Source organism: Microcaecilia unicolor, chromosome 10 (assembly GCF_901765095.1).
Source record: "Microcaecilia unicolor chromosome 10, aMicUni1.1, whole genome shotgun sequence".
In the NCBI taxonomy this organism is placed as follows: Eukaryota; Metazoa; Chordata; class Amphibia; order Gymnophiona; family Siphonopidae; genus Microcaecilia; species Microcaecilia unicolor.
Genome location: NC_044040.1, coordinates 141,981,244 through 142,004,538, shown reverse-complemented (window position 1 = coordinate 142,004,538; position 23,295 = coordinate 141,981,244). Strand labels below are relative to the sequence as shown.

Here is a 23,295-nt window from a genome sequence, read left to right as displayed (position 1 = left end):
CCCACAGGAGGCTCTTGAATAAACTAGAAGGGCTGAAGATAGGACCCGAAGTGGTGAACTGGATTAGGAACTGGTTGACGGGCAGACGCCAGAGGGTGGTGGTAAATGGAGTTCGCTCGGAGGAAGGAAAGGTGAGTAGTGGAGTGCCTCAGGGATCGGTGCTGGGGCCCATTCTGTTCAATATATTTGTGAGTGACATTGCCGAAGGGTTACAAGGTAAAGTTTGCCTTTTTGCGGATGACACCAAGATTTGCAACAGAGTGGACACCCCGGAGGGAGTGGAAAACATGAAAAAAGATCTGAAGAAGCTGGAAGAATGGTCTAACATTTGGCAATTAAAATTCAATGCGAAGAAATGCAAAGTGATGCACTTAGGGAGTAGAAATCCAAGGGAGGCGTATGTGTTAGGTGGGGAGAGCCTGATAGACACGGACGGGGAGAGGGATCTTGGGGTGATAGTATCTGAGGACCTGAAGGCGATGAAACAGTGTGACAAGGCAGTGGCCGTAGCGAGAAGGTTGCTAGGCTGTATAGAGAGAGGTGTGACCAGCAGAAGAAAGGAGGTTTTAATGCCCCTGTATAAGACGTTGGTGAGGCCCCACCTGGAGTATTGTGTTCAGTTTTGGAGGCCGTACCTTGCGAAGGATGTTAAAAAAATGGAAGCGGTGCAAAGAAAAGCTACGAGGATGGTATGGGAGTTGCGTTCCAAGACGTATGAAGAGAGACTTGCTGACCTGAACATGTATACTCTGGAGGAAAGGAGGAACAGGGGTGATATGATACAGACGTTCAAATATTTGAAAGGTATTAATCCGCAAACGAATCTTTTTCGGAGATGGGAAGGCGGTAGAACAAGAGGACATGAAATGAGATTGAAGGGGGCAGACTCAGGAAAGATGTCAGGAAGTATTTCTTCACGGAGAGGGTGGTGAACGCTTGGAATACCCTCCCGCGGGAGGTGGTGGACATGAAAACGGTAACGGAATTCAAACATGCGTGGGATAGGCATAAAGGAATCCTGTGCAGAAGGAATGGATCCACAGAAGCTTAGCTGAAATTGGGTGGCGGGGGGAAGAGGGGTTGGTGGTTGAGAGGCTAGGATAGGGGAGGGCAGACTTATACAGGGTCTGTGCCAGAGCCGGTGATGGGAGGCGGGACTGGTGGTTGGGAGGCGGGAAATACTGCTGGACAGACTTATATGGTCTGTGCCTTGAAAAAGACAGGTACAAATCAAGGTAAGGTATACACATATGAGTTTATCGTGGGCAGACTAGATGGACCGTGCAGGTCTTTTTCTGCCATCATCTACTATGTTACTAAGTAGAAACAGAGCTCAAGAGCCAGGAAGCAAACATAGCAGGCAAAGGATTAAGCTGACTAAGGGAGGACAAACAAACAAAGAAGCAATGTGCTTACCAGCATCCACAGCTGGAAGGGAAAGGCCAGGCAGATTGAGAGGCAGCAGACACATCTGCATAGCAGCAAGGTAATTAGGGACAATGCTGGCTTCTACAGACTCTCAGAATTGACAAGAACTACACACACAGGAAACAGAACAGGGAAAACAGGAACAGAGCTTGGCTAAACACAGAGATTGGCTTAGCAAGAGTCAAAAGCAGGGCTAGACTAAAAGCAGAAGCCAAGGGAAGTCAAACAGATACCAAGGGCAGGGTGTGGCTCTACAGCCAGGCTTTCAGGATCAAGGTACAAAAGCAAAGCATTGAAACACAAGACATAGAAACACAGAACAGACCTTCAGGAACAAAGCCAAGTAGGGAAATAATCTAAACAGGTAACACAAAATTAAGAGACCTCTTTCAAATGCAATGTAGGAAAACGCCCTGGGTCCTTTTAAAAGAGTAAGCTGATGATGTCACAAGTAGTAAATGAAGCAGGGAGACCAAAGCGAGGCTTGGCTTACAGGAAGAACAACAATAGGGAAAAAGGTAGACTGGAGAGGTCACAGAGCTAGATACAGAGAAACAGTAGGTCTGAACATAAGGGCACAGCCACAACCGTGATAACCTGGAAGATGTACGGAGTCAAATAGACAAACTATAAAGAGTAGAAAATCACCTGGATCAGATGGCATGTACCCTAGGGTACTGAAAGAACTCAAACATGAAATTTCTGATCTGCTGTTAGTGATACATAACCTTTCATTAAAATCGTCCATAGTATCTGAAGATCAGAGGGTGTCCAGTGTAATGCTGATTTTTAAAAAGTGTTCTGGGGTGATCCAGGAAATTACAGATTGGTAAGCCTGATGTCAGTCCTGGCAAAATAGTGGAAACTATTATAAAGAGTAACATTACAGAACACATACATAAACATGGGTTAATGGGACAGAGTCAGCATGGATTCAGCCAAGAGAAGTTTTGCCTCACCAAGTTGCTTCATTTTTTTGAAGGCATAAATAAACATGTGGATAAAGGTGAGCTAGATTTTCAGAAAGCTTTTGACAAAGTTCCTCATGAGAGACTCCTGAGAAAATTAAAGAGATAGGAGGCAATGTTCTGTTGTGGATTAGGAACTGGTTATTGGACAAAAAACAGAGGGTAGGGTTAAATGGGCATTTTTCTTAATGGAAGAGGGTGAATAGTGGAGTAACACTGTGATCTGTACTGGATCTGGTGCTATTTGACATATTTATGAAGGATCTGGAAATCAGAACAAGTGAGGTGATTAAGAGGTATGTTTAATAAGATGCATTAGTGTTTTTAGTGCACACCTAACATTAGTGAACACTAAATGTGTAGGTGCCCATAGGAATAGTATGATGCCTACACAGTTAGCATGTGCTAAAAATGCTAACACACCCATAACACGTCTAGAGGGGCATAATTGAACGAAAACGTCTATCTCCATGGGCGTTTATCTCTGAGAACGGGTCCGTGAAGGGGCGGACCGAACCGTATTTTGGAAAAAAAATAGACGTCCATGTTTTATTCGACAATTTGTGAGCTGGGTGTTTTTGTTTTTCAGCGATAATGGAAAATGAAAGCGCCCAGCTCAAAAACGAATAAATCCAAGGCATTTGTTCATGGGAGGGGCCAGGATTCGTAGTGCACTGGTCCCCCTCACATGCCAGGACACCAACCGGGCACCCTAGGGGGCACTTTGACAAAAACAAAAAAAAGGTAAAAGAGCTCCCAGGTGCATAGCACCCTTCCCTTGTGTGTTGAGCCCCCCAAATCCCCCTCAAAACCCACTGCCCACAAGTCTACACCATTACTATAGCCCTAAGGGGTGAAGGGGGGCACCTACATGTGGGTTTGGGGGGGTTGGACGACTAAGCATTAAGCAGCAGAATTGTAACAGGTAGGGGGGGATGGGCCTGGGTCCACCTGCCTGAAGTCCACTGCACCCCCTAACAACTGCTCCAGGGACCTGCATACTGCTGCCAGGGAGGTGGGTATGACATTTGAGGGTGAAAATAAAAAGTTGTGAAATATCATTTTTTTGTGGTGGGAGGGGGTTAGTGACCACTGGGGGAGTCAGGGGAGGTCATCCCCGATTCCTTCCGGTGGTCATCTGGTCATTTAGGGCACTTTTTGGGGCCTTATTCGTGAAAAAACAGGGTCCAGGAAAAGTGTCCTAAATTCTAGCTAAAAACGCATACTTTTTTTCCATTAACGGTGAAATGCGCCCATCTCTGTTTGGCCGATAACCATGCCCCAGTTCTGCCTTCACCACACCTCTGACACGCCCCCATCAACTTTGTCCGCATCCGCGATGGAGTGCAGTTGAAAATGTCCAAAATCGGCTTTCGATTATACCGATTTATTCGTTTTGGGGAGATAAACATCTATCTCCCGATTTGGGTCGCAATATAGGCGTTTTTCTCTTTCGATTATAAGCTGGTTAGTAAACAGGGCCCTAAATTTGTAGATGACAAAAAAATCTATTCAAACTTACATGCAAATTGTGAAAAATTGCAGGAAGATCTTAGGAAACTGGAAGACTGGGCATCAAAATGGCAGATGAAATTTAATGTGGACGAATGCAAAATGATGCACATTGGGAAGAATAATACTGATGCTACGATCTAATTTGGAAGTCAGCAACCAAGAAAAAGATCTAGGTGTCATTCAGGCTTATTTTCAAAAGAGAAGGATGCCCATCTTTCGACACAAATCGGAAGATGGGCGCCCTTCTCTCAGGGTCGCCTAAATCAGCATAATCAAAAGCCGATTTTGGGCGTCTTCAACTGCTTTCCGTCGCGGGGATAACCAAAGTTCCTGGGGATGTGTCGGAAGCGTAGTGAAGGCGGGACTGGGGCATGCTTAACACATGGGCGACCTTGGCCGATAATGGAAAAAAGAAGGGCGTCCCTGACAAACACTTGGCCGACTTTACTCGGTCCATTTTTTTCTTGCGACCAAGCCTCAAAAAGGTGCCCGAACTGACCAGATGACCACCGGAGGGAATTGGGGATGACCTCCCCTTACTCCCCCAGTGGTCACTAACCCCCTCCCACCCTCAAAAAAACCCTTTTAAAATATTTTTTTGCCAGCCTCAAATGTCATACCCAGCTCCCTGACAGCAGTATTCAGGTCCCTGGAGCAGTTTTAGTGGGTACTACAGTGCACTTCAGGCAGGCGGACCCAGGCCCATCCCCCCCACCTGTTACACTTGTGGTGGTAAATTTGAGCCCTTCAAAACCCACCACAAACCCACTGTACCCACATCTAGGTGCCCCCCTTCACCCCTTAGGGCTATGGTAGTGGTGTACAGTTGTGGGGAGGGGGTTTGGGTTTTTGGGGGAGGGACTCAGCACACAAGGTAAGGGAGCTGTGCACCTGGGAGCAGTTTATGAAGTCCACTGCAGTGCCCCCTAGGGTGCCCAGTTGGTGTCCTGGCATGTGAGGGGGACCAGTGCACTACGAATGCTGGCGCCTCCCATGACCAAATGGCTTGGATTTGGTCGTTTCTGAGATGTGTCCTCGGTTTCCATTATCACCAAAAACCAGGGACGACCATCTCTAAGGTCGATCTAAATGTTGAAATTTGAGCGTCCCTGACCGTATTATCGAAATGAAAGATGGACGCCCATCTTGTTTTGATAACACGGGTTTCCCTGCCCCTTTGCCGGGACGTCCTGCGAGGACGCCTTCAGGAAAACATGGGCACCCCGTTCAATTATACCGCTCATTGTAGACAATATGCTGAAATCATCTGCCAGTGTACAGTGGCAAAAAAAAGCAAACAGGATGCTAGGAATTATTAGGAAAGGGATGGTAAATAAGACCAAGAATACTGTAATGCTTCTGTATCACTCCATGGTGCAACCTCTCATTGAGTATTGCATTCAGTTCTGATCACCCCGTATCTCAAAAAAAGATATAGCAGAATTAGAAAAGGTTCACAAAAGAGCAGTCAAAATGATAAAAGGGATAGAACTCTTCTCATATGAGGAAAGGCTAAAGAGGTTAGGGCTCTTCAGCTTGGCCGAGGGGAGATATGATTGAGGTCTACAAAATACTGAGTGGTGTAGAATGAATAAATGCGAATCACTTTTTTACTCTTTCAAAAAGTGCAAAGACTAGGGGACTCTTAAGGAAGTTACATGGTTCTACTTTTAAAACGAACAGGAAGATATATTTTTTCACTCAGCAAATAGTTAAATTCTAGAACTCATTGCTGAAAGATGTGTTAACAGTGGTTAACATATCTTGGTTTAACATAGGTTTGGACAAGTTCCTGGAGGAAAAGTCCATAGTCTGCTATTGAGATAGACATGGGGAAGCCACTTCTTACCCTGGGATTGGTAGCATGGAATGTTGCTACTGTTTGGGTTTCTGCCATGTATTTGTGACCTGGATTGGCCTCTGTTAGAAACAGGATATTGGGCTAGATGGACCATTGGTCTAACCCAGTATGGCTATTCTTATGTTATATTTAAAATTATGCAAGAATTTAGTAAATTCTGCTGTGTGGGGAAGAATCCAAAACTGAAAATGCATCTTTGGTGGGATCCTGGAGACAGGGAGGTATAGGAGTTCCCGATATGAAACTGTATAACCAGGCGTGTCTCCTTCGCCATATGGGAGATTGGTTCGGAGATACTCAGGAACACACTTTGGTGGATTTGGAGGAAGAGTTTTATGCGCCTTACTCTTTCTATTATCTGTTGCACTGCAAGGCAGCACATTTGCCAGGGCAATTTAGATATAGTGTACTGTTGGGCCCCCTTCGGGAAATGTGGAAGGTATTAGTGGGAAGAGTAAGGGGGCATATCAATATTACAGATCAGCTTCCCATTCAGGAGTTTTTTGCTGAAGTGGAGATTCGAGGACTATCAATCTCACAACTCCATAGAGCTCTGGTGAGGGACTCGACTCTGATTGATTTCTCTCCTCTAAAAGCTAGATGGGGGATGGACTTGGGGATGGTGCTGGATCACTGGGATGTATTGGCCTCCCTTAAGGGGATCTATAACTTAACTATTGATGCGAGATTCAGAGTGTGGGTTTCAAGTGATTTTGAGAGCATTTATGCCCAACATCCAGGAGGCTCATATGGGAGTTGGAGGAGATTCATCTTGTCTAAAGTGTGGGCATCCGCACCATACTATAAATCACGCCCTCTGGAATTTCTCGAGGGTTCGGAGCTTTTGGGAACAGATTAGATTTTTGTCCAGACTATTGGGCCGGGATGTCCAGGGGTCGGTAGAACAATTCTTGCTGGATGTCCTGGGAGCGTTTCGTCCTCTACCTAGGGCCGTAATTTTTTTGAGCCGCAAGCTATGTCTGGTGGCATGGAAAGTTATCTTGCAATACTGGATCTCTCCAGACCCTCCGGCCTATTGGCATTGGAGGAATCAGATACATATTCTGATCTCTTCGGAGGCAAGAGAGGTAAAGGGGACGATTAAACGAAAGAAGTCATTTTTGCTTATATGGAACCCCTATTTGAACATCTTAAATTCTCGTGGGCGCAGTCTCATCATTCATAATCTATAGGGACAAAGGAGAGGGAGGAGGACCTCCCCCCCCCCCTTTTTTTCTCTCTTTTTTGGAGATCTCTTATTTGCAAAGAGTTTTCCCTGAAATGTCAGCAATAAAATGTTGAATACAGCTAGTGGGAGGGCTGTGCAGGGGGGGGGGGGGGGGTAGTAGTTTTGTTGATCTGTTAGGGCAATACCTCAGAAGGGTCATTAGTGCCATGACCCTGCGAGGCAATGATACTGTCTCTTGGGGGGGGAGGGCAGTTCAATTTGGTAAAGGGGGAGTTTGTTGGGGGGGGGGATGAGAAATGTTACAATATTTGGATCTAAGTATGAGTAGCTTAAGTGGGGGAGAAAATGTAAAAATGTATGATGGTATATTTGCTATCCTGTTACCCACCGGTCTGTTTGGTTCTTCACTAGTTGTATATTGAGAATTTTGACTGTCAAGTTGGTTGTACCATCAATAAAAATGTTGAAACATAAAATTATGCAAGACTTGACCTCTCCTCTTTGTGAGTATTCTCAGGATGAGTCTATAACATCTTCTGGATTTTTCTAGTGGAAACTTTTAACAGCCTTGGATTGTTTTTCTGAGTCTGTTGAAAAGGGTTGGTTTCAATTTCAGAAGTATACTGATACTATAGTGTTTAAATAGTTTCAAAGTTTATGTTCTTCTGCTGAAGCTCTGAATTTAATTCCCTTTTTTTAACCATAAAATCTTTATTATTTTTCAAAAGAGCCAAAGCATCAATACTTACAATAAAGAATATCAACACGGTGCAGTGCAAACAGCCAAAAATCAACAAATACAAATTATCTCCCACCCACCCCAAACCCCTGCAAAATCCAGTCCAGAATATCATCCATATATAGAGGGTCCTGTCAAGTCTTAAACAAATGGTAAAGCCATGTTTTAAAAAAAACTACAAGGTAGACGATCCGCAAAGTCCAACGTGGAAACAAACAAATCAGATCAATGGTATATATGAACAAATTTTTATTGCAGAATTTCAGTCTAATAGAATGCCCAGCACAGACTGTGTTTTGCCCAAAGGGGCTGTGTCAGGGGCAATACTATGATCTTCATCACCAAAAAAGCTGAATGATGTATTTGCTAATTACCACCATACACAAATGGCAGCTTCTGAGGGTGGCAAAGAACAATAGTCAAGACACAATAATAGAGAACAGCAACTTAAAGGGCCATCAGCACCTTCCTTTGTTTACCTTCTTCCTTTCTCAACTTAACCAAAACATCTGGAACTATGCATGACTATGCCTAATGAACAGTATCAGCCCTGGCTCCCTCTCAGTTCCTGGTGCTGCCCAGCAAAGTCTGCGATCCCAGTGGGAGCTTAGCTTCCAAAGCAGAGCCATAAGATGAGACATTAAACAACAGTAATCAACTTTTTTAAAGGCACTCTCTAATGACGGAGTTACAGTTTGTTTCCAATGCTTCGCCAATAGAATCTGGACAGCCGTATAGATATGAATCAAAAGTTGATGATGTTCTTCTTTAACTTCTACTGCCAGGTAATTCAACAGGCAACTAGCAATCTGAAAAGGTTGGAGGACAGGGAGAAAACCAGCTAGTTTGGTATGCAATGCGGTTCAAAAAGTCTGCAACTTACAGCAAGACCACCATATATGATAAAAAGTACCCATTTCCCATTATTGCCTCCAACACTGGGCTGACCCCGTTGTATAGATTTGCATTAATTTGTGAGGAGTGAAGTCTGGATTTAATTCCTTTTAATATTTTATTTCAGTGTAGCAAAGTCTTATTACCGATGGTGGCTTATTTGGTCAATCTTTCTTTACAAACTGGAGAAGTGCCTGATAGGTTAAAAGAGGCTGTAATTACCTCTATTTTGTTAAAAAAAAAGAAAGAAATCTGAGGATAGATATTTAGTTTCCATCCAATTTCAAATTTATAATTGTTAACTAAGCTGCTTGAGAAATCTGTCTTAGAGCAGTTAAGTGATTTTGTGGAAAAAAAGGCAAATTTTGCATAAATGTCGATCAGGGTATAGGTCTCATTTATTCATTCCAAACTTTTGTCTGAGAGGGAGAAGGAAACTACAAAAAAAAATAGGAAAGAACACACACATATACTGAGAATTTATCAAAATTTCTAATTTGTGGTTGGGAGGATCCAAGATGGCGACCAAGCAGGATGTGTGAGACAGACGCTCCCTTCTGAATACTAAAAATATACCTTTTTTCTTCAAATTATGCCGAAAAGGAAGGGTAAACCGAAGGGACCACCCCTCCCGAAGCAAATACCCTCCTTTCCGGGACAGTCGTCTATCTCCTCATTTTTGGTATCTACCCTGCTTATGGGCGCTTCCGCTACCGGGGCAAGGAAGAGCCCAGGTCAGGAGAGTGATTTTTCACTCAGCCCTTTGGGACCTGCTACTCCTCCTCCCCCACGACCGGACGGAACTGCTGTGCCGAGCGCTGGAGAAACAACACACTCGAAGGGGTGGCGCACTCCCTCAATGGAAGCGGATAATGAAAATATCTTGGTGGAGGGAGAGACAGTACAGCGACCTTCAGTAATGATATCTGGTGATACAACGGCATACGTGAATATAAATATTGATTTACAAGAAGAAATTTCTTTGTGTACTATGGCGGTTCAACCGTTAGTAAGGCCTCCTGAAATCTCGCTGGAATCAATCTGGTCTGCCCTTGATTCACTGCATAAGGTCTGTACATCCTTTTTCTCTGTTTCATTAAATAATACAACTCAAATAAAACAATCTAATTTAGAAAAAGAAGTTACTAAAGTATTAGAACAACAGGCTCAAGTCTCTGGAGATCGATTATTACGTCATCAAAAAATTGAAAACTTAGAGAATTTATCTAGAAATTTGAATCTTCGTATACTGAATTCTCCACAATCTCAATATGTTACTCCAAGAGATATGTTTATAAAATTTCTAAGAGAGGTTTATAAATATTCGAACAAACTCTCCCACCTTTAAAGAGACTATATTACTTGGATTTGAAATCAAAGCAACAACAAAAGGTTTCAATGCAGCAAGACACTCTTGTGGGAACCCTAAATGTTACAGATTTTCTGGAACAATCTATAGAGAACATTGAAACCAGGGCAACTCTAGTTGTGTTATTTGTATTTCGTCAAGATAAAGAAGCTCTATTAAGACTTTAAGAGCATGGAATAAGAAAAAAGACGACTCTATACTCAGCGATTGGAAGCAACTACAAAGAAAATACAAATACACTATCAGATAGACCAAAAGATCATACTATAAAACTAAAATTGGTCCAGGCTACAAGGATACACATAAACTCTTCCAACTAGTACATAATCTACTAAATACCACTCCGGTTACTTCTAATAACATAGATACCCCATCAGCAAACAACCTTGCTAAGTTCTTCAAAGAGAAAATCATAAAGCTACGAACCATGATTCCCAGCAATACAACTGATTATACAAACCTTCTTGATTGTCTAGACCCAATACATGGGGAATATCCAGCAGACCGATCATGGACCAACTTTGACCTGCTATCGATCGAAAATATCTCCCAATCACTCAAAAGATATGCCAAATCGCAATGCAAATTAGATATCTGTCCAAGCAATCTGATAAGAAACGCCCCTCAACAATTCATAGCAGACCTCACGATACACCCAAATCACTAAAACCGAAATACATGCTAGGAAATGTAGATGGAAAGCGATGACCACAAATGCTCGCAGTCTAAGCAATAAAGTTCACGACCTTCAAGCCCTGATGTTGGAGGCAGACTTGGACATAGTTGCAGTCACAGAGACATGGCTCAATGGTTCCCATGAATGGGATGCAAACATACCAGGCTATAATCTTTTTAGGACGGATAGAGAGGGGCGTAAAGGTGGAGGAGTAGCTCTGTATGTGAGAAATGATATCCCAGCGACTGAAATGACAGGAAACTGGGGAAAGGAAGAAGCGATATGGATCACCTTAAAAAGAGAGGATAGAACCTCTGTCCACGTGGGTGTTGTCTACAGACCCCCGACACAATTGGAGGAACTAGATAAAGATCTGATCGCAGATATTCAAAAGTTGGGGAAGAAAAGAGAGGTGCTGTTGCTAGGAGATTTCAATCTGCCAGATGTAGATTGGAAGGTTCCATCTGCGGAATCGGAAAGAAGTAGAGAGATCGTGGATGCTTTTCAAAGTGCTTTGCTCAGACAAATGGTGACGGAACCCACAAGGGAGGGAGCGACACTAGATCTGGTACTCACAAATGGGGATAGTGTGCCAAATGTCTGAGTGGGTGCCCACCTGGGCAGCAGTGACCATCAAACGGTTTGGTTTGATATGACGGCTGTAGAGGAGGGTGGCCACTCAAAACAGAAAGTCCTGGGTTTCAAGCCTGCTGACTTTAGTAAAATGGGGGAATACCTGAGGAAGGAGCTGATGGGCTGGGAGGACGTACGAGAAGTGGAAGGGCAGTGATCCAGGCTGAAAGAAACTATAAATAGGGCCACAAACCTTTATGTAAGGAGAGTAAATAAAAGCAAGAGAAAAAGGAAACCGATATGGTTCTCCAAGCAAGTGGCTGAGAAAATAAAGGCTAAAGAGTTGGCATTCCAGAAATACAGAAAAACTCAAAAAGAGGAACACAGAGAGGAATACTGGATGAAACTGAAGGAAGCCAAGAGAGAGATACGTCTGGCAAAAGCGCAAGCGGAAGAACAAATGGCTAGAAAGGTAAAGAGGGGTGACAAAAATTTCTTCAGGTATATTAGTGAAAGGAAAATGACTAAAAAGGGAATTATGAGACTGAAAGATGCTGCGAACCGCTATGTAGAAAATGATGAAGAAAAGGTAAATTTGCTAAATAGATACTTTTGTTCTGTTTTCACAAAAGAAAATCCTGGAGAAGGACCAAGATGGACTGACAAAAGTACATGTGAGAGTGGAGTGGATTTAGCACCATTCACGGAAGAGAGTGTGTATGAACAACTAGGAAACCTAAAGGTGGACAAAGCCATGGGACCGGACGGGATCCATCCCAGGATATTGAGGGAGCTCAGAGAGGTTCTGGCGGGTCCTCTTAAAGATTTGTTTAATAAATCCTTGGAGACGGGAGAGGTTCCGTGGGATTAGAGGACGGCGGAGGTGGTCCCTCTTCACAAAAGTGGTAATAGGGAAGAAGCTGGAAACTACAGGCCGGTAAGCCTCTCTTCGGTTATTGGAAAAGTAATGGAAGCGATGCTGAAGGACAGGATAGTGAATTTCCTGGAAGCCAATAACTTGCAAGATCCAAAACAGCATGGTTTTACCAAAGGGAAATCGTGTCAAACGAATCTCATTGAATTCTTTGACTGGGTGACTGGAGAATTGAATCAAGGACATGCTATGGACGTAATCTACTTAGATTTCAGCAAAGCTATTGACACGGTTCCCCACAGGAGGCTCTTGAATAAACTGGACAGGCTGAAGATAGGACCTGAAGTGGTGAACTGGATTAGGAACTGGTTGACGGACAGAAACCAGAGGGTGGTGGTTAATGGAATTCGCTCGGTGGAGGGGAAGGTGAGTAGTGGAGTGCCTCAGGGATCGGTGCTGGGGCCGATTCTGTTCAATATATTTGTGAGTGACATTGCCAAAGGGTTAGAAGGTAAAGTTTGCCTTTTTGCGGGAGATACTAAGATTTGCAACAGAGTGGACACCGGGGAGGGAGTGGAAAACATGAAAAAGGATCTGCAGAAGCTAGAAGAATGGTCTAAGGTTTGGCAATTAAAATTCAATGCGAAGAAATGCAAAGTGATTTCACTTAGGGAGTAGAAATCCACGGGAGAAGTATGTGTTAGGCGGGGAGAGTCTGATAGTTTTACGGACGGGGAGAGGGATCTTTGGGTGATAGTATCTGAGGATCTGAAGGCGACGAAACTGTGTGACAAGGCGGTGGCCGTAGCTAGAAGGTTGCTAGGCTGTATAGAGAGAGGTGTGACCAGCAGAAGAAAAGAGGTATTGATGCCCCTGTATAAGTCATTGGTGAGGCCCCACCTGGAGTATTGTGTTCAGTTCTGGAAGCTGTACCTTGCTAAGGATGTAAAAAAAATGGAAGCAGTACAAAGAAAAGCTACAAGAATGGTATGGGATTTGCGTTACAAGACGTATGAGGAGAGACTTGCTGACCTGAACATGTATACCCTGGAGGAAAGGAGAAACAGGGGTGATATGATACAGACGTTCAAATATTTGAAAGGTATTAATCCGCAAATGAACCTTTTTCGGAGATGGGAAGGCGGTAGAACGAGAGGACATGATATGAGAGTGAAGGGGGGCAGACTCAAGAAAAATGTCAGGAAGTATTTTTTCACGGAGAGAGTGGTAGACACTTGGAATGCCCTCCTGCGGGAGGTGGTGGAGATGAAAACGGTAGCGGAATTCAAGCATGCGTGAGATAAACATAAAGGAATCCTGTGCAGAAGGAATGGATCCTCAGAAGCTTAGCCGAGATTGGGAGGCGAGGCTGGTGTTTGGGTGTTGGGGCTAGTTCTGGGCAACACTTCTACGGTCTGTGTCCTGAAAATGGCAGATACAAATCAAGGTAAGGTATACACAAGAAGTAGCACATACGAGTTTATCTTGTTGGGCAGACTAGATGGACCGTGCAGGTCTTTTTCTGCCGTCGTCTACTATGTTACTATGTTACTATATGTTACCTGAATTATATGCTACAAAATGGTCTCTTCCCAAAGGATAAAGGAAATATTTTACTCACTCCATTACCTAAAGATGCAAGGAAAAGCACAAGTGACTTAACCAACTATCGCCCAGTTGCATCTATCCCGCTAACAACCAAACTCATGGAAGGTGTAGTGACGAAACAACTCACCAACCACCTAACTAAATACTCAATCTTGCACGAATCCCAATCAGGATTTCGATCGAACTACAGCACAGAAACAGTACTAGTAACCTTAATGAATAAATTTAAACAAACAATTGCAACTGGCAGTAATGTACTTCTCCTACAATTTGACATGTCCAGTGCCTTCGACATGGTCGACCATGGTATTTTACTACATATCCTGGCATACTTCGGAGTTGGAGGGAACATTCTTAACTGGTTTAGAGGATTCCTGACAACAAGATCATACCAAGTAACTACTAAAGTGGCGACATCACCCCCATGGACACCTGAATGTGGAATACCCCAAGGATCCCCTTTGTCACCAACCCTCTTTAACCTTATGATGATACCTCTAGCCAAGCTTCTAGACAACCAAAACCTCAATCCATACATATATGCAGATGACGTCACGATCTACATCCCGTTCAAACACAATCTAAAGGAAATCACCAACGAAATTAACCAAAGCTTCTAAATCATGCACTCCTGGGCGGACGCATTTCAGCTAAAACTCAATGCAGAAAAAACACAATGTCTTAAAATCACCTCACAACACAACACAAATACATTCAATACCGTAACCACCCCTAACTTTTCCCTCCCAGTCTCAAACAATCTGAAAATTTTGGGAGTCACCATCGACAGAAATCTGACACTTGAAAACTACATGAAGAACACAATGAAAAAGATGTTCCACTCCATGTGGAAAATCAAAAGAGTAAGACCTTTCTTCCCAAGGGCCATCTTTCGCAACCTGGTACAGTCATTGGTACTAAGTCACCTGGACTACTGCAACGCACTCTACGCCGGTTGTAAAGAACAGACCATCAAGAAACTTCAAACGGCCCAAAACACCGCAGCCAGACTCATATTTGGAAAAACAAAATATGAAAGTGCAAAACCCCTAAGAAAGAAACTACACTGGCTCCCACTGAAAGAACGCACCACGTTCAAGATCTGCACAACTGTTCACAAAATCATCTATGGAGATGCCCCGACCTACATGCTTGACCTCGTGGACCTGCCTCCCAGAAATGCTAAACGATCTTCCCGCACCTTTCTCAACCTACACTTCCCCAGCTGTAAAGGTCTAAAATACAAAGTAACACACGCTACCAGCTTTTCCTACATGAGTACGCAGATGTGGAATGCACTACCAACTCACCTGAGATCGATCAACGAATTAAATAACTTCCGCAAAGCTCTGATAACTTATCTCTTCAACAAGGCCTACCGTGATAACCCTTAATTAACTAAAACTCAACACCAAAATTCCTCACTCAGAACGTCTTACTACATAACTGCTGAAACAGATCCTCTTGTTTTCTTTTATCTCTTTGTAACGCCAACTGTATTCTTTTCCCTGTTATGGTGATGCCATAGCAGATCTTTGTAAGCCACATTGAGCCTGTAAATAGGTGGGAAAATGTGGGATACAAATGCAATAAATAAAATAAAATAATTTCAAAAATATTCACCCAGAATTTAAAGGAAGCAAAGTTTCAATATTTCCTGATATTTCTAGATGGACACAACAAAGAAAGAGGTTTTTGGATATGAAAGAAGAATCTATTGAGTTAAAATCATGTTTTCAATTGAGATTTCCTTGTAAATGTCTGTTATTATCTATATAAATAATTCTCACCTCCAACATTCTGAAGCTCACTCTGTGGCAGGGAAACATTGAAGCCCTGAGGCTAAGCTGTCAGCACCACTCACTGTCACTCATGCACCACTCACGCTCACTCATAGACCCGCCCTCAGCCACGCCCCTTCCGCACATAATTCGCAACCCCAACGTTCTAAATAAAGCTGCAACTTCCGTTTTGAGGTGGCAGAGATCAGAATTTTTCCCCATGAGTGTCTGCCCCGCCCTCGCGTCAAAACGTCATGGCGTCGAGGGCGGAGCAATTACACTCAACGAATAGCATCGCTCGCCCGCCCTACCCTTGCGTCTAAACGTCATGACGTCGAGGGCCGGTAATGATAAAACACAAATACCGCTCCTCCCCTCCACCCCCCCTTCCCCCGAGGTCGCCAACTTAAACAAGCAAAAATGCTTTCAAACACGCAACGGAACACCGCAGGCAGCCATCGGCTGTCAGCTGTGCATCCGCTCCTCCTCTAACCTCTCACATGCGCTCCTCCGGGGTTCTACTCCAGGGGCAGCTGATGTGAGAGGTGAGAGGAGGAGCGGATGCACAGCTGACAGCTGGTGGCTGCCTGCGCTGCCCCTAGGAAATTATATTCTCAAGTCCCTGACAGCCCAGGCGTTAGCATATAAAAAGGAGCTTTCACTGATCGCGCTGTCAAACTGCAGCCTTCCTCCGACTATGCCAAGCATCATTGGAGCCGACTCTGTGGGTGCTGTGGGTGCTTGAGCACCCCCAATATTGAGAAAATTCCTTGTATGTGTCCAGGGAGGGGTTATTTCCATTGGGCTTAGCACCCCCAATAATTTTGAAAAGTTGGCTCCTATGCCAAGCATGCATGTCCCCCAGAGACAAACAATCAGGGATCTCACAGAAAAAAAAGCTCCTACGTGTCTGCCTTCTCTTCAGTCAGCTCTGCCGAAGGAAGAAACTGAGCCACCTGTCTGCCGATTTTTCCCTTCAAAACCTGCCACATTGTATCTCCCCATTAATCAGGTAATCCTGCAGCTGCTGTCCTTCCCTTTATTTACCCCCTTTTCTCTCTTTTCCCCTTAGTGTCTCTTCCCATCTGTCTTTTCCTTCCTCTCTCCGTTCCCATGTCTCTTCTTAGGATGCTTACTTCTGCTTGCTCAACCTACTTAGTGCCTGCAGCACTTACTGCTCACAGTCAAACAAACAAAAGAGCACATTAGTAAACACAAAGATTGCTCCAAACTGCCTATTCGGTTGTATTCAACAAGATTACATGAATTGATAATTTTTTTTAATGCTCATCTACACACTCTTCTTTCCTAAATCGGGTTTTATATCCCTGCAGGAACAGCAGAAGTTGAGAGGAGGGGGGAGGGGAAACTGATAGGGAGGGGGAGGGGTCCTGCGACCACACAGAGGGAGGGGGAGGGGTTCTGCGACCCCACAGAGGGAGGGGGCAGGTATCTCTGCCACACACACAGTGTCTCTCTCACTTTCATACACTGTCTACTATATCTCACACTACATCACATTCACTTTGTATGTGTCACACAGTCACTCTCAAATACTCTCTCGATCTCCTACACTCTTGCTCTCACAGACAGCCTGTGTATCGCACTCATACTCTCTCACACTCTATCTGTCTCACAAAAACACTCTCTCACACACACTCTATCTGTGTCAAACACACTCTCACACACTCGCTCTGGCTCACATAAGCACTCGCACACACTCTTTCTCACACACACACTCTCTCACAGACACACTCGCACCCACTCTCTCTCTCTCTGTCACACACACACACATTCACTTTCTCTCTCACACAGTCACTCTCACACACACTCTCTCAAACACTCTCTCAATCATACACACTCCGAGGAAAACCTTGCTAGCGCCCGTTTCATTTCTGTCAGAAACGGGCCTTTTTTACTAGTTTAAAGATAAGAGATGGTTTTTTTTAACCAGAACAATTACGTAATTTTCTTAATATTCAGAGTAACAAGGAACAACCCTCTAGATATAAAGCGGTCTATTAAATAGGGGTTACCTCCTGCTTATTTCTTTTGAACTAGTTCTACAGTTAAACCAACTTCCAATGGTATTATTATTAACATCTTGGTATTTCTCCTCTCACTTCTTGTGGACTGTTATAACCAATTATGTAATATCTTTTCTTGTTCATTTTGTTTTTCGCTTATGATATTGTTATTTAGATATTGGTGTATCTATTCAAAGATTGTTTCTTTGTTATAAATGGAAACTTAATAAATATTAAAAAAAAAATTCTAATTTGTGCTTCAGAGGCAGTGCTGTCAGACTGATCAGGCAGGATAGGGTTGCTCAAAAAGCCATGCCTTTTAATAGTGATTTAAACTTCTATAATAAAGGTTTGCTTCTTAAATAGAGAGACAGGGACTTCCACAAAAATGTGGCTAGGAAAAAAGAATGCACTTTGGCGAGTACTCTCTATTTGAGCTTTATGGAGACCTGGCAAGATCATTCGATGATCGTTTAAAGATCTCAATAACTGAGGTGGAGAGTAAAGAATAATCAGTGTTGATAGGTGTGATGGAGTACCCTGACAAAAGGCCCAGAAAGCAAGCAAGAGAACCTTAAATCTGACATGGAACTCAACCAGCAACCAATAGTAGTTTTTCAAAAAAGGTGAGACATAATCAATTCTGCGAAGGTGACAGAGAAGGCGAATAGCTATATTCTGGAGAGTCTGGAGCCCTTTAAATAAGGCTCTAGAGATCCCAGTATAAACAACATTGCAATAATCCAATCTGGTCACAAATCAGTAAATGAAAGGAATCTGTGGTTAAAAAAAAAAAACGTTTGCACAGTTTGGAGCTGTTTAAAAAGAAAAAAACTAGACTTACGTTTGAGCCACAGCCAGATCTCTTCATTATGTGAGGCGTGAGTCAAGAAGAACACCTAAATAATGGAAACTGGAAATTGGACAAATCTGAACACCAGGTAATGAAAGTGTTTCAGCAGGAGGTGTTAAATGGCCTGTTAACCAGCAGACCATAGTTTTTTCACAGTTTAAAACAAAACAGTAATCTTGTCACCATTTAGCTATTGCATCCAAACAGGATTGAAGTAGAGAAGTCAGGGAAATGTGGATCAGTTTTGTATAACAATAAAATAACATCAGCATAAATGTGAAAAGATATATTATAATTCTGAATAACAGTAGCAAGAGAACTAATGAAAATATAAAAGAGAAGCAGCTAGAGACTCAAGCCTTGTGGAACTCCACAGGGTAATGACATTACTGAGGATGTGTGTTGATTAAAGATGACCCGAAAGACACGATCTAGAAGAAACGACCTAAACCAGGCTAACACGGTATGAGAAATAGCTAGTTACTGTAAGAGGGATAACGATAGTGCATGAACTACCAGGTCAAATGCTGCTGAGAGGTTGAGGGAGACATCTAAGGTAATGTAGTGTTGATCAAGGGGAGAATGAGTTTCACTGAGAACTGACGTTAGAATTGTGTTGGTGCTACATGACACCCGAAAACCAGACTGATGTGGGTACAGGATAAGTTTCTTCTCGACAAACTGACTGAGCTGTACCTTCTCAACCACCTTTGCAATAAAACGGAAACCGGTCAATAATGAAGTGGAAGAGACAAATCTAAAGAAGGTTTCTTCACAATCAGATGAATTGAAGTGACCTTCCAAGAAATGGCACAGCACCGAGTCTCTTCTGGAGTCTGTTGTTAATGATGTGCTCGTAATGGGGATCAGGGATATGATGCTATCTGGATACAATTAGCTCTCGGTGCAGCTTTTGATACTGTTTCTCATTCAAAGTTACTTAATCTCTTGTGTAAGTTTAGCATTTGCTCCACTATTTTGCGTTGGTTTGAATCCTATTTCTCTAATTGCTCTCAATTTGTATATTGGAACTATGAGTCTTTCTCTCATAAGTGTTTAGAGAAAGGAGTACACAAGGTTCATTGGTTTATATCTTGTTCCTTTAGCTGTCATCTCCTTCATAAAGCGTCACTTCCATGGGTTGCTGTCAGCGGCAGCGATTCCCACACGCTGCCTGCCACTAACACGGTACCACACCTCTGCCACAACTTCCTGTTTCTGCCAGGGCAGAATGCATCAGAGGGGAAGCTTCTGGGTTAGCAGCAGTCAGTGTGTGGGAATCACTGCTGCTGCTGGTGACCCATGGAAACCAGAGGGACAGTTGTGAGTGGGGTGGGGAAGAGAAGGGTGGTGGATGTGGGGAGGGGGAAGGAAAGATGCTGCATGGGGGGAGGAAAGATGATGCAGGGGGGAAGATGCTGCATGGGGAAGATGGGTGAAGGGTGAGAGAGGGAGAATTGTTGGACATGGGGTGGAAGGGAGAGATGCAGGAAAGGGGTGGAGAGGGGCGAGAAAGGAAGAAATCTTACATAGGGGGTGGAAGAGAGAGAGAGATGCTGCATGGAGAGGGGAGGGGCAAGAGAGGGAGAAATGTTGGGCATAAGGGTGGAGGGGAGGGAGAGATGGTGCGAAAGGAGAGGGAGAAATGTTGGACATGGGTGGAGAGGAGGAAAAAATGATGCATGGGGAGGGAGGGAGAAATGTTGGATATAGAGATGGAGGGAAGGCAGAAATGTTGGACATAGGGTGAAGGGGAGGGAAAGATGGTGCATGGGGAGAGAGGGAGAAATGTTGGACATGATTGTGGAGGGGAGGAATGGAGAGATGCTGCATGGAGGGGGGAAAGATGTTGGACCTGGAGCACAAGGGAGAGGGAAAGAGAGATGGTGGACAGTGGGAAAGAGGGAGACATGTTGGGCATGGGGGGGATAAGGTGGAGGGGGAGAAAGAGGGATATGTTGGATCCAGGAGCAGAAGGGAATAATGGAGAGCTGCCAGACAATGAGAGTGAGGGAAGAGAGAGAGAAATGCTGGACCATGGGGGAGCGGGAAGATTGAAGGGACAGGGAGATGTCAGGCTACCAGGGTGGGGAGGTGAGGAAGAGGGAGCAGATGCTGGTCTAAAAGGATGGAGTGAGGAAGACAATGGGAATGGTGGAACCCTGTGGGAGAGGGGGTGGCAACAGGGCCAGTCTTAGCAAGTGCGGGGCCCTATGCAGACCAATTTGGTGGGGCCCCATCATAGCCCCGCCCCACCTTAGCTCCGCCCCCACCCTAGCTCCACCCCATTGGTAAGATTATTCCATTTTTAGAACATTTTTTTATTTACGAAATTTCCAATAAAGACAAATGAAGCTAAACTTGTACAAAAAAAAAACTATTTTGAAATAATAAGCACAATGCTATCATGAAACCTCCCCTCCCCAGAAATTATTCAGTTCAAGTCCACTACAATTAGTAGCGGGCCCAAGCTGGGGGTGGATGCCGCGCCGGTGGTGGCTGGAGCGGAGTGGCCGAGCCGTGGGAATGGGGATCATCTCAGGCGACTAAGGTGAGCAGCGGCAGAGGTCGGAGTGGAGGCACGAGCGAGGCAGAGTTGAGGAGCTGTGCGGGGTCCCCTTAGGCGTGCCATGCGGGGCCCCCTTAGGCGCGGGGCCCTATGCGGTCGCCTTGGTCGCCTCTGCCTAAGACCGGCCCTGGGTGGCAAGGAAATAAATGAGAGGATAGTGAGTGATTACAGAGGGTAGAAATATAGTAATGGGGAGGAGATTAAAGATGAAAGGAAATGTAGGGCTGGGGAAGGAGTGAGATGGGGAATGGGAGCTCTAGTGGGTGAAAAATGAAGATGGAAATTTGATTGGTAGTTGAAAAGGAAAAAAGGAGGAGAAGAAGGGTGAGAAAGAGAAACTGGAACCAACAAGATGGAAAAATAAGATGTACAAACAACAAAGGTAGAAAAAAGCATTTTATTTTGAATGTTTTAAATGGAATATGTTAATTTTTGGAAATGTGCACAGCAAATGAATTTGTGTTGTGTTCAGTAGAAAAGGAAATATATTACTGTTTTACATCTTCAGTGTTGCAATTATACTAAGTTTAACTTCTTGGGGTTCCCAGTTCAATTTTTGTGTAAATATTTTTATTTCTAATTTGTGATCCCTTCTTATGTATTTGGTGACGGTCTGTTGGTGTGATACTAATAGCATGTGGAAAAATCAAAGGGGATGCAGAGAGGAGAGGGAATTGGGGATGGGTGCCTTCCTTTTCTTTTTGATCCTTACTGTATAAGCTGGTGGGGATCCCCAAGCATCCCCAGCTAAAGACCTCCTCCAAAGACAGCCAGAACTCCCTTCTGTCAAGCTCTGCAGTTGGCAACAGCATTCTTGAGCCACCAACAGCTAAGTCTGTATGGGGTGCTAGCAGAGTGGCATCGATAGCTCAGGGATGTTGCTGCTGCCTGCCCACTTGGTATAAGGGAGTTCTGGCCACTTTTCGGGGAAATCTTTAGCAGACATTGAGGATCATCATTAGCTAAAGTATTGATATTTTGAGTTGGAAGGTGCTGGGGGAGGAGTAGAGACTGAAGGGAGGGAGAAGGCAGAGAGAAAATTTTGTGCCCACTCACTTTGAGCTCAGGCCCACCCAAAATTGGCTGTCTGGCTACACCACTGGTAGCACCCAAATGGCGGTGCCAAAATGATGGTGCCAAAAGCTCACATACCCTTCCCCTTAGGGGTTACAAACAAATTTCACTGCATGTGTACCTGTATTAAAGAATATTTCTCCATCTACAGAGCACTGCCTTGGAAAAATTTCTCAGACCAAAGGACATGAAGGAAGAAAATGCAATTTACTGTGATGGCGAATGTCAGCGCAAGACAGCTACAGAATTGGTATTAATTCCAATAGCATTTTGCTTTGCATAGTTCGGTTTGTTCTCCACAATACACACTAAAAACCATAGCAATTCTAGGTGTGTTTGATATTTATTTATTTATTGCCTTTTTGAAGGGATTCACTCAAGGCGGTGTACAGTAAGAATAAATCAAACATGAGCAATAGGCAATTACAGCAGTAAAAATATTCAAATAACAATACAAAGTATGACATGATAGTATACTACTTACAATGTCAACACAATACGTAATAGAAACATTTTAATTGACAGTGAAGGGTATAAGCAAAGATGGAACATAGGTAAGAGAGTAAGAAGAGTTAGAAAGTAAGGTGACTAATTTAAAGAAAGTTGCACATGAGGTCAGAGAGATGGTTATGCTACACTATGCTAATCTTTATAAACTTGGAAGATGTAATGGGGCAATTTGACAAACTGAAGAGTAGCAAATCTCTCCAAACTGGATGGTATTCATCACAGAGTATGACAGAATTGAAAAATGAACTTGCGGAACTATTGTTAGTAATATGTAATTTATCTTTAAAATCGAGCATGGTACCGAAAGATTGGAGGGGGGGGGGGGGGGGGCAATGTAACACCAATTCTTTTAAAAAAGGTTCCAGAGGAGATCCGGGAAATTATAGACTAGTGACCAAGCCTCAAAAAGGTGCCCGAACTGACCAGATGACCACCGGAGGAAATCGGGGATGTCCCTCCTCTTACTCCCCCAGTGGTTACCAACCCCCTCCCACTCTCCCACTGTAAAAAAAAAACTTTAAAACAATTTTTTGCTGCCAGCCTCAAATGTCATACCCAGCTCCGTGACAGCAGTATGTAGGTCCCTGGAGCAGTTTTAGTGGGTGCTGTGCACTTCAGGCAGGCGGACCCAGGCCCATCCCCCCCCCCCCCTGTTACACTTGTGGTGGTAAATGTGAGCCTTTCAAAACCTACCAGAAACTCACTGTACCCACATGTAGGTGCCCCCTTCACCCCTTAGGGCTATGGTAGTGGTGTACAGTTGTGGGGAGTGGGTTTTTTTTTTTGG

The 23,295-nt window shown here is 43.9% G+C and overlaps 1 protein-coding gene across 1 annotated transcript in view; it reads left to right on the top strand.

Moving 5' to 3' along the window:
* The window catches only part of LOC115479228 (ubiquitin carboxyl-terminal hydrolase 19-like), a 106,007-nt gene that overhangs the window by 9,223 nt on the left and 73,489 nt on the right, over positions 1-23,295 (top strand). The window contains exon 2 of the mRNA XM_030217060.1: positions 22,150-22,248. Coding sequence (XP_030072920.1) covers positions 22,186-22,248 — 63 coding nt within the window. The 5' untranslated portion in view covers positions 22,150-22,185. The remainder of the gene's footprint in view (positions 1-22,149; positions 22,249-23,295) is intronic.